At 43.9% G+C, this 12,198-nt stretch overlaps 1 protein-coding gene across 2 annotated transcripts; it reads left to right on the top strand.

Annotated features, from left to right (window-relative positions):
- Positions 1 to 724: 724 nt before the first annotated feature.
- LOC136446274 (acid-sensing ion channel 1C-like) lies at positions 725 to 12,060 on the top strand. Of its 2 annotated transcripts, XM_066444614.1 has the most exons (12): positions 725 to 827; positions 1,219 to 1,310; positions 2,466 to 2,564; positions 2,894 to 3,050; positions 3,978 to 4,076; positions 4,826 to 4,963; positions 5,867 to 6,019; positions 6,674 to 6,818; positions 8,258 to 8,314; positions 9,283 to 9,433; positions 10,131 to 10,222; positions 10,757 to 12,060. In XM_066444614.1, exons 1-12 carry the CDS (start codon positions 747 to 749, stop codon positions 10,951 to 10,953), a joined length of 1,461 nt encoding a protein of 486 aa, XP_066300711.1. In that variant the 5' UTR covers positions 725 to 746; the 3' UTR covers positions 10,954 to 12,060. The 2 variants fall into 2 exon arrangements, with proteins under 2 accessions (XP_066300711.1, XP_066300713.1); XM_066444616.1 differs by lacking the exons at positions 725 to 827; positions 1,219 to 1,310 and adding an exon at positions 1,414 to 1,430.
- Positions 12,061 to 12,198: the final 138 nt, after the last annotated feature.

Below are 12,198 nucleotides of genomic sequence, written 5' to 3'. Positions count from 1 at the left end.
TGATGCTTGAGTCGAAGCGTAATGCTCGAGACAAAGCGTAATGCTTGAGACGAAGCGTAATGTTTGAGTCAAAGCGTAATGTTTGAGTCGAAGCGTAATGTTTGAGTCAAGGCGTAATGTTTGAGTCAAAGCGTAATGTTTGAGTCGAAGCGTAATGTTTGAGTCAAAGCGTAATGTTTGAGTCTAAGCGTAACGTTTGAGTCAAAGCGTAACGCTTGAGTCAAATCGCAATGTTTGAGTCGAAGCGTAATGTTTGAGTCGAAGCGTAATGTGTGAGTCGAAGCACAATGCTTAAGACGAAGCGTAATGATAGAGTCGAAGCGTAATGCCATTCTGGTAGCTGATAGTGCAATGCGGCTTCGCTACCGCTCACTTTAATTCTGAATTTCTTAGCAAGGCATGCAAAAAGTATGTTCCATTTTCTAAGTCTTTGATATGACCCAGCGTTTAACCTCGCCACCTACCGAATGCAAACCGAATACTTGCGCTTTTGCAACGGTGATTCAACATAGTAAATTCGCTGCGACTAAAAAATGCTTTTACATCAAAGCACACAGGGTCACCATTACACTTCTTTATAAGTGTGCTGGGTTCATTTACCTGCTGAGTTGACCACTCCCTACCCGACTAACCAGTGCGCTGCGCTGGTGGCGTGATTTAGTCAGGTTAAACTCTAGGCGATGGCAGCTGTCTTTTGACGCTTTACTCTGTCTGTTACGTTTCAGACCGGGTGCCAGCGAGTCATCATGCCGGCGGAGGAGACGACAGTGCCGGTGGACCTGGAGGAGGATTTCGCCTCCAGTACCTCCTTACACGGCTTCAACAGGGTGAGGTTTCATTTCGTGTATTTTGTTTTAGCGATGAAACACGCACGTACAAAATAACGCACAAGAACGAGGTAAAAGCGTAATGTCACTTATGCAACTTAAAAAGAAGCGTATCACAAGTGCCACCACCAACCACCAAAATTACACTAAAACGCACATATGATTACATACATTGTTAAAAAAGACAAGGCTATATGCAAACTGATTTAGACATGGTTACGTGAAAAAACACCTGGGCCCTGCATGGCCAAGAACCGCTAGACAGAGGAAAGCCTGGAGTCTGACATGGGAGGGGTTCCTCCAAAGGAGCGATAACATACGGGAATTGTGATACGTGGAAAGGACCTGAAATATACAAAACGAATAACAAGATGGCGAACTCTGTCCTCAGGCTATGGTAGCTCCCAACCGTTTCCTGAGGTACCTGTGGATTCTGGCCATCCTGGCTTCCAACAGTGCCTTCGCCTACATGTTCATCACTATGTAAGTGTTCGCCTACATGTTCATCACCATGTAAGTGTTTGCCTACATGTTCAGCACTATGTAAGTGTTCCCCTACATGTTCAGAACTATGTAAGTGTTCGCCTACATGTTCATCACCATGTACGTGTTCGCCCATATGTTCATCATTGTGTAAGTGTCCGCCTACGTGTTCATCATTATGTAAGTGTTCGCCTACATGTTCATCACGATGTAAGTGTTCGCCTACGTGTTCATCACCATGTAAGTGTTCCCCTACATGTTCATCACTATATAAGTGTTCGCCTACATGTTCATCACTATGTAAATCTTCGCCTACATGTTCATCACTATGTAAGTGTTCGCCTACATGTTCATCACTATGTACATGTCCGCCTACATGTTCATCACTATGTAAGTGTTCGCCTACATGTTCACCACTATATAAGTGTTTGCCTACATGATCAGCACTATGTAAGTGTTCCCCTACATGTTCAGCACTATGTAAGTGTTCCCCTACATGTTCAGCACTATGTAAGTGTTCGCCTACATGTTCATCACTATGTACATGTCCGCCTACATGTTCATCACTATGTAAGTATTCCCCAACATGTTCAGCAATATGTAAGTGTTCGCCTACATGTTCACCACTATATAAGTGTTTGCCTACATGATCAGCAGTATGTAAGTGTTCCCCTACATGTTCATCACTATGTAAGTGTTCGCCTACATGTTCATCACTATGTAAGTGTTCGCCTACATGTTCATCACTATGTACATGTCCGCCTACATGTTCATCACTATGTAAGTATTCCCCAACATGTTCATCACTATGTAAGTGTTCGCCTACATGTTCACCACTATATAAGTGTTTGCCTACATGATCAGCAGTATGTAAGTGTTCCCCTACATGTTCATCACTATGTAAGTGTTCGCCTACATGTTCATCACTATGTAAGTGTTCGCCTACATGTTCAGCACTATGTAAGTATTCGCCTACATGTTCATCACTATACAAGTGTTTGCCTACATGCATGTTCATCATTATGTAAGTGTTTGCCTACACGTTCATCACCATGTACATGTCCGCCTACTATGTAAGTGTTCCATATGCACTCCGTCTGTTTTTACAAATGATGTATGAATACCCAAACTTATTTTTTTTAATTTCTGCTCCAGGCTTCAGGACTACTTCAAATACCACACCATCACGGACATGACGCTAGAGTTTGCCGATGAGATCACCTTCCCGGCAGTCAGCATTTGTAACTACAACAGGTGGAATCACCGCGACAACTTTTTGCCATTTTTGTCACTTTCACCATGTCTAGTTTTTTTCTAACTTTCGTGGCTATGTGTGTCACCGTGTGTGCGCGTTCGTGTGTATGCATGTATGTATGTATGTGTGTGTGTGTGTGTGTGTTTGTGTGCGCGCGTGTGTGAGTGTGTGAGTTTATGTGTATGTGTGTACGAGTGTGTGTGTGTCTCTGTGTGTGTGTGTACACGTTCGTGTGTGTATGTGTGTGTTTGTGTGTGTCAATGTGTGTGTATGTACTTACTTGCTTGCGTGTGTGTGCCTCTGACTAGATGCCCGTCCTATACTGCAGAGTTGATTTGGACAAAGCGACCATAGCTGAGATGGAGTATCTCTCCCCCATGCTGTACGGCAACTCTATGGACGAAACCGAGCTGCGGGCTTGGCTCGACCTGCCCACTGTCAACAGTACGGGAAACTCCACGAACACACCTACTACTCCCAGCACGGTTAGCACCACCATTACTTCTCTCATAAACCCCCCTGTGACACATTCAGGATCTCCCCACGACCTTACCCCCGTCTACTAGCCATTCAAAGTTGGGGATAGGTTAGGAGCAGTCTGACCAGTTTTAGGCCACGCCTATCTTTTAGGGATAACCATGTCCCAAACATTTCCCTAACAGTACATGGCGACTTACTCCCGACCGAGCCCCGAAAGCTTTTTAGCCTACTCCCAACCATCCCGACCTCTACCTGCAGACTTCAGAGTCCCTCCTGGCCGATTCCCAACAAATTGCCAACCCTCTCACAAATCAAAATGGGCACGACTGGCGATTTTTAAATGTTGTTAACATCACCGAGAGATCAAATTAGTTAGCTTCAATGTGGCTTCTAGGTTTCTTCTGTGCTTTGTGTTGTGTGCCGGTCTTATGGAGACCGGGGGTGGATGTCACACGTTTTAGCAGTAGTCACCTCGGTTGGTATGGAGTTAGCAGAGATTCATCTAAGGATCTGGGGTAAGTCAAAGGTAGGTTGGGAACAAGATGGGAGTAAGATAGCAGTGGTTGTGGTGTGGTTGGGAGTCAAAGTTGATTCCCGAAAGCACCCCGACCACTACTGACTTACTCCCAAGTACCAGCCAACCACCAGCCAACCCATTCTAGACCTCTCGTTCACAGCCGACTAGTTAGTAACCAACCGCGACGACCAGCTACCAACCACAGTCGACCTCGCTCCTAATCGGGCCAACCATGGTTGGGATAAGGTTGGGAGTGGTCGGGAGGCCATGATCGGCCACGTGTAACCTGGGCTTAACCGATGACCCCCCCCCCCCCGGGGGTGTTTGCCTTTGCATTCGGAAGCTCGATGGTTCAATTCACGTTATTCCCCTTATAAATGCAATTAAACATCATGTATTTTCTTCCCTTCACAAGGATTTTAATGTAGCAGACATCATCAGACGGAGAGGGTTCGACATGAACTATCCAAGGATGGTCTGGTGTGCCTTCAAGGGGCAACTATGCAACTCGATGGTTTGTGTTAAACTTTGCTTATTTGCTCTCGATCCTTTCAGATAAACTTTCTTGTAAATCAGAGTTCAGTTAAAATCCTTTCAACACTTTTCGCTGCATAGGGCGCGGTACCTTTCTCCGTGTCTGTTGCACTGTACATGTGGCCCGGCCACACAGATATATTTAGTATTTAGTATCTATTTATTTATTCGAAGGACAAGCTGATATGCGCAGGAAATGGCTTGTGCCTCCCTGAGTTCTGTACAGTTTGTTTTGTTACGATTGGTTATTAAAGATATCAAGACACAAAATTATATACATTTCTCGAATTAAACAGGACTGCCGGAGATTGTGCTAGTAAGAGACCTAAGCAACTGAATCATTATAGAGTCTCACGGCACAATGTAAGAAAGACCTTTTCAGCCGTTCAGTCCTAGCTTTCGGTATGATCTTCAGGTGTGTTTTGACGTGCTTTGTGAAAGTTTGTACTAGTTGGATTTTGAATATTGTTCCCAGGGCTAACCCTTTGTAAGGCCTTCGGCTAGTTGGGTAGCCCTGGCTGTACTTTTCCAGCCAAATGATTAAATCAATTCAAATCAAATCAACTGTCTGCCTGCGGCTGTCGATCGTTGTGGGGGCACAAGGTCATGAAGAGGGTGATCATGATCAGCATGGTGTTCAAGATGTTCAATGCGGCTGCCTACCTCCTTGTACAAGCAGTAAGGGGCTGATCCATTAGTAGTGGTTTTGTTCGTTGTTTTCTCCCGCAGAACTTCACACATTCGTTCAGCGTCTTCGGGAACTGCTACACGTTTAACGGCGACCGGAGCAGTCCGTTCAAGCAGACGGCAGAAGGGACTGGATTCCCGAGCAGCAACGGGCTGCATGTGATTCTCGACCTCATGGACGTACGTTTTAATCCGATTCTTTCCTCCGTTCAAATATCAAATGTGGCAAGGTGGTCTGGTATGGTTGTTGAGTTAGAATCTAAATGCTCTGTCTTCAAATCCCTAACAGACCCCAAGTCTGTGCCCTTAGCAAATAATTAAAATGAACTTTGTTTTACCAGCGTTTGTTGGTTTGTGAAGTATTCGAGGGTCATATGTATCCATCGACGATCGACTTTAAACCATTTCTAACACATTTCACATTGCACCTCACATATAGATTTCCAGATAAAATGCCCCCCCCCCCCCCAGCATTGCTCTACAGAAGGGACCCTGAAAGGGCAAACACAATTTTGGCCTCTGAACGATAGGGGGATTGTACCAACTTCGAATCCCCTTCTACACATTGCTAACGTCACAAGCTAGAGTTCGACTAACTTATTATCCTAACGAAGGCGGATAAGGAGGGGAATATGCCGTTTCATTTAATGTTTCTTCTCCTTTGATGCCTTTTGATCAGCATTCTTAAAGGCGTAACGCTTGAAGACGACTGAAAATGTTGCAAGGTGGTCCTTATGGGTAGAGTTGTTGGCGGTTTTGAGTTTGAATCCCTAGCAGGCCCCTTGGGAAAAGCACCTTACATCTATTTCTTCACTCCTCAGGTAAAATTGAGTACCTACCTTAGGTGAGAATGGGAATCCTTCCCGGTTTGAGTGGATCAAACTTTACAGTCCGATCTAACGTAGCTTGTACAAAACTATACAAAACTGATGTGTTACCCTAAAGGCAGTTTACCACTTATGCGAAACAATCAATCAAACAAACAAAGACAGGTATCAACTAGCTTAAGTTTCGGGGACCGTCTCACTATGTCACCTTCAACAACAGACAAAGATGTCTGAAAGAAAAGTTTTCCCTCCCCAGCACTACTCCACGGAGTCCTCCCTGGTGGGAGGTCACGGCGAGATTGGCATCCGGATCCTTCTCCACGACCAGGCGGAGCCGCCCGTGATGGACAGCCAGGCCGTCGCGCTTGCGCCGGGAAACCACGCCTTCATGGCCGTCAAACAGACACAGGTCAGTCATGACGTCACTGTCTCCCAACCAGGCCGTCAAACAGACATAGGTTAGTCATAACGTCACTTTTCAACAGACACAAGTTTGTCATGACGTCACTTTCAACAGACACAGGCCAGTCACGACGTCACTTTCAAACAGACACAGGTTAGTCATGACGTCACTTCCAAACAGCCAGGCCATCAGACCTACGCAGATTAGTCATTACATCATTATTTCACAGAAAAACCGTCGAACAGACACTAGTAAGTCAAGACGTCACTTTCAAACAGGGTTCACTTGGAAATCAGTTACAATGTTAACTGAAGGGACCACCCTAAAGATTGATAAATAAATAAACAGACACAGCTTAGTCATGACGTCACTTTCAAACAGTTACATCGTCAGACGTACGCAGATTAGTCATGACATCATTATTTCACAAAGAAACCGTCAGACAGACACAGGTTAGTCATGACGTCACCTATTGATATTGATTGATTTATCGATTATTTCGGTGTTAAACCACGAGTCCACAGATTCTTCCTCAGCAATTGATTGATCGAATTATTTATTGATTGATTAGATACTTTATTGAGCGACCGATCGATGTCCCGATTGATTGATTGATTAAAGAACTAATTGATTGATTGATTGGTTGATTGGCTATTCCAGTACCTTAACCACGAGCCCCCCTGGGGGAGGTGCGCGGACCTGCAGCTGACGCATTACGACACGTACAGCCTCCCGGCCTGCCAGCTGGAGTGTCGTTCCCGTCACGTGGAACAGGCGTGCCAGTGCACTCCGTACTTCCTACCAGGTAAAACACAAAACTCATGTACCAGTGTACACCGTACGGTGCCAACTTAAATACACCTTTACCTATTACACCCTTAATCCAGCATGCATTACTAGCAAGTGCACTTGCTACTTCCTGCCAGGTACGGAGACAGTATTAGTATTCAACACATGGCAAGCATATGGACGGCCGGGTGACGGTATCGACTTAAAGCTACATTTACCGTTTCCCCGCACATGAGCTTAATTTTAAAGAGTGCTAGCCTAACCCTGAATTCTATCCAGTCCGCCCCGTCCTTTCTACCATGTACGACAAGAAAGTAATTGGCACGTGACAAGCATGTGGACGGGTGGGGGGCAGTACCGACTTGAAACCGCCTCTACCCATTTTATCGCACTGGACGTATACTGAAGAGTCCTTGTCTAACCCAGCATGAGTAGACAGATCCCACTCTGGCAGCCTATTAGAAACGTGACGGGCATCTTGACAGGGGACGGTACCGACCCCAAGCCACCCTGGACGCATTCCTAACGTCACAAGCTAGAGTACAGTCACCTAACGTCACAAGCTAGAGTACAGTCACCTAACGTCACAAGCTAGAGTACAGTCACTATCGTCACACGCTAGAGTACAGTCACCTAACGTCACAAGCTAGAGTACAGCCACCTAACGTCACAGGCTACAGTACAGTCACCTAACATCACAAGCTAGAGTACAGTCAGCTAACGTCACAAGCTAGAGTACAGTCAGTTAACGTCATAAGCTAGAGTACAGTCATCTAACATCACAAGCTATAGTACAGTCACCTAACATCACAAGATAGAGTACAGTCAGCTAGCGTCACAAACTAGAGTACAGTCAGCTAACGTCACAAGCTAGAGTACAGTCAGCTAACGTCATAAGCTAGAGTACAGTCATCTAACATCACAAGCTAGAGTACAGTCACCCAACGTCATAAGCTAGAGTACAGTCATCTAACGTCACAAGCTAGAATACAGTCAGCTAGCGTCACAAGCTAGAGTACAGTCACCTAACGTCACAAGCTAGAGTACAGTCACCTAACGTCACAAGCTAGAGTACAGTCACCTAACGTCGCAAGCTAGAGTACAGTCAATTAGAAACAAGGCAATCATAGATCGCTGGCTTCACTCCCTTCTACATATATATGCATACTTTGTTGTATTGTAGTGATTCTAGGCAATATCTATCACACCAGGGTCACTTTCTACACTTCATTCAACTTCCTTCACTTCAACACGTGTTGGATTTGGTACCGCGTCAATTCTTGATCTTGTTACAACGTATGGTCTCTATTTTGAAAATTAAGGCACCTTATTTTCTTCGGCCCCTCTTGTTTTTTGCGCCCTCTCGAATTGGATTTGGAGTCTGCAGCGGATGTCATCTATCAAATTTACGTACGGTGGCCCGACTCAAACACCTTTCCCCTCAAAACTTCACAGGTACATCGCCACCTTGCGATCCACAAACGATCTTCCAGTGTGTCAACCAAGTTCTGAGTAAGTAATTTTTACATCATTTTCAAAACACCAGAATGTTACAACGGATCTGCATTATACATTTGTTTGATTGTTTGTACGTCATTTTATGGCGTGGCAAAGTTACCAGGGTAACCTTCTACAGTACACCAGTTTGAAATACGTCTCCATCGCATGAAAACAGTTACTTAATTATGATGAGCAACTGGATAGATATGGAAACCATCAGACGTTCCAAGTAGCATCCACAACCTCTTCTCTGTGTCTGGACGTTTAGTACTGTATCGATCACCTGGAGATTTAAAATCTTATCCAGTCACTGACAAAGGGTAGTGGTTGCTCCCTGAAACGTCTGACCGTTTCCAAAATCTATCCAGTTGTTTAAAGGAGTCCTAAACTCCAGAAGGTGGTGCATTTCCACTAGATTATGTATCAATCAATACATAATCAGCCGACTTTCAGAATTCCGCTTGTGGTGAATTACACAAGATGAGTTTTTTAAAACAATATAATACTCACTAAACCCCTGCAGACCCTACCAGTGTATTCCCTATGCGTAAACATACATTTTTAAACGTGGATATTTTCGGCGTAAATGAGGGTGGTTAAGCACAATAAGAAGGCCAATTGTTAATAAGATATAAAAGAACACATAGCAAGACGAGTTTTTCTTAACCACCCTGGCATTTTTTTTGTAATCTAACTTTTGTCAGGCATTGTCAGGCACATTGTAAAAAACACATAGGCTGTGCGTCACTTGTGGAATTTGGTAGAATACTGAATGCTTTTGGATGCGCACGGGGCTAGTGGGTACTTTATCGTATACTGTAAAAAATATCCATTCCTACTTCCTAAAATTACCATCCATTGGAAAATAACTCCCCCCTCTGGGGTTTAGGACTCCTTTAAATAACTGTTTTCTTGCTCATCTCATTACCTGGATGTCTAACTTTCAACGACGTAAAATTATCTCCATCCTACCTCTCTAGACCGGCTGGTTGCCGGTGAGCTGAGGTGCGACTGTCCCATCCCCTGCACCATGACCAAATATGGCGCGGCCGTGACGTATGCGGGATATCCCAACAGACTCACTAAGAAGAGCTACAACTCTGCGTTCAACCTAACTCCGGACTACATCAAGTGAGTTGTCATTGTTATCACGTTATCATCTATGCATTGTGCTAATGCTAGAGTCTTATTGATAAAACTAGTCACCAACAGTTCTATGCAGAAGAAGATGTGAGTCACAGGGAGTGACAAAGTCTTCCACCCACTTAAAGAGCTAGGGGTCACCTGAGCCAAACGGAGGTCCTGTGCCCGAAAAATGAACTTTCTTGAGAGAGATGTCTACAGCTGACATGCATCAGCGTTGATGCTTGCGGATATGATTGGTCGAATGGTTAGAAAAATTGATTGATTGAATCTCTTTATATTTGAGTTTTTGACTTTGGTAGATGACGCCATACCGTCGAACCCCAAAATGCAACAAGCTGGCCTCGTTTTGGTACAACTCTTGCAGCCGAACTCTCACCAAGTCTAACATGGCCGGGGAAATACCTTTTTGCAATGTTGGAATAAGAAGCATACGCCTTGGTTAATCAAGTGTCAGACTACGAAGACTAACATACACAAAGAGGCTGCAACCACTGAGTGACTTGACAAATCTCTCAACGAATTCAATGAAAAGGAACGACTTTTTGTCAACGTTTTAGTGTCTTTTAAGTCAGACGATATGTATCATATTCCAATTATGAATTCAATGGTCCCAATAGTCGAAGTTTGGAAAGTGGGCCTTATTCCTCCGAATTAGAAATAAAGAATCCGTTCTGTATTTCAGAGAAAACGGTGTTATACTCGACATCTACTACGACGCTCTGAACTACCAGAAGATTTCACAGCTGAAAGCGGTCGACTCGGGACAGCTGGCAAGTATGTATGGGATATTGATGATAAGCCTGTTCCTGGTTCCAACTGCGTATGCGCAGCTCGTGATGCATCGTGTGTAATACGTCGAAGATTCAAGATCCACGACACATAAACGAAACACGTCTGGACATGTTTATACCTTGTTGAGACTGTTAACAACTCAGGGATTTCAACCCATGAAATGTTACGAGTTAGGGACTTTAACCCAACATATTCCCCACAGTGCATATTGCTGCGCATGCGCAGATTAAACCATATTTTTGTCTGCTTCTTTTGTCTCCAGTACACTTTATCTTTAACATGGATTCATCTTTAACTTAGCTTGACCAAGACTTCATATTGCAAAAGTTATCATCCTTTTGATTGATTGGTTGATCGATTGATTGATTGATTGAAATAGTACATTCAGAAGTCCCATGATCCTTCTGTCACAACTTACGATAAAGCTCGTCATCGGTTGGTCTGTCTCCTCATGACGTGCAGCTTATTTTGATTGGATGTGACGCGGTTTGTTTGTTTGTTTTGTGTGTTGCCCAGGTAACATGGGCGGCATGATGGGCCTGTTCATTGGTGCCAGCGTCATGACGATTCTGGAAGTGGCCGAGTACCTGGGACTGAAACTTGGCCGCTTCTGCTCCAGGAAGCAGCGACCTCCGGCGATTAACGTGGAGCCTGCAATGGAGAAAACCAACATCGATGGAAGCACCAAAAATCATAATATTTTATATCAATAGCGCTAAGACAGTTATGGTTTTCTTAGATGCACGACAGTACATGTAAACGTCTCTAGAGTTGATATCTAATATATCTAGATTTTATTAGACTTTGGTGGTGGATCTTGCTGTGTTTCTGTAAATATGCGCTTGCAATTCTACGTGTATTTGTTACAATTATTTAATGACGTAAATGTTTGTTTATTCTATGTTATTATCTTCGCCGAGTACTTGTACTCGGAGAAGATTATGTTTTCGGTTGAAAAATCTGTTGGGTGGGTCTGAATGTATGTCAGGAGCATAACTCAAGAAAGCTTCAATGAATCTTTATGATTTTCGGTAGATGTGTAGTGGTTGTGCAAAGGAAGGTCAAGTTCGAAAATGGTTCACCTTGCGTTTTTCAACAGTACTGCATCAGACTTTGAATTTTTTTGTGTTTGTATGTAGGCAAAAAAAGTGACGGAAACGTTGATGGATCTTCATGATTTTTTGCAGGTGTGTAGATGTTGTGAAAACGGAGGTCAAGTTCAAAAATGGTTCCCCTTGTATTTTCCGTCGGTACTGCAGCGGGCTTGTGTGGATGTGTATTTGTATGTCGCCAGCATAACTCAAGAAGCTGTTGATGGATCTGTATGATATCTAGTGGATGGGTAGGGTTTACAGAAAGGAAGGTCAAGTTCGATAATGGGCCTTCTAGCGGGCACCTAAGGTACTGCAACAGAGCCTCAAAATTTGGAGGCATATTTTCTGAAAGTGCTATGGTCATGATTTTTGTGTGGTAGATAGTTCATGCCACAGAAAGTAAGTTCTGTATATTTGGGCCCCCTAGCGGCTTGTTAAGAACTGCAGTGGGTGTTTTTGTTTTGACATTCGGACATGAATAACTTGAGAAGGGGTCGACAGATCGTCGTGATATTTGGTATTTACAGAGCTCAGATGGTGCTTTACATAATCAATGACTAATTATGCAAATCAGGAGCTAATTTGCATAATTAGAAAGGAAAGTTTGTTAACCCACTGCATTTCATAATCGGACATGGGACTGTCAGGTCATGTAACCAGATGGCCTTGCATAAACGTACATGTAGGTCAAATAAATAAACTATCCTCCAAGCAGAGGTGTGGGTCCTGCTGGTTTTTAACGCGTTCGGTTTAGGCATTTTTTGTTCACCACGATTGGCGTTATAATGAAAAGGGGACAAAATAGAAAGCCTGACAAAAACACCTAAAAACACGTCAAAAACCAGCCAGACCCACTCCTCTGCT

This window comes from Branchiostoma lanceolatum, chromosome 12, assembly GCF_035083965.1.
Source record: "Branchiostoma lanceolatum isolate klBraLanc5 chromosome 12, klBraLanc5.hap2, whole genome shotgun sequence".
Lineage (NCBI taxonomy): Eukaryota > Metazoa > Chordata > Leptocardii > Amphioxiformes > Branchiostomatidae > Branchiostoma > Branchiostoma lanceolatum.
Note: the sequence above shows the minus strand (reverse complement) of the source record. Positions and strands in the feature narration are given on the sequence as shown.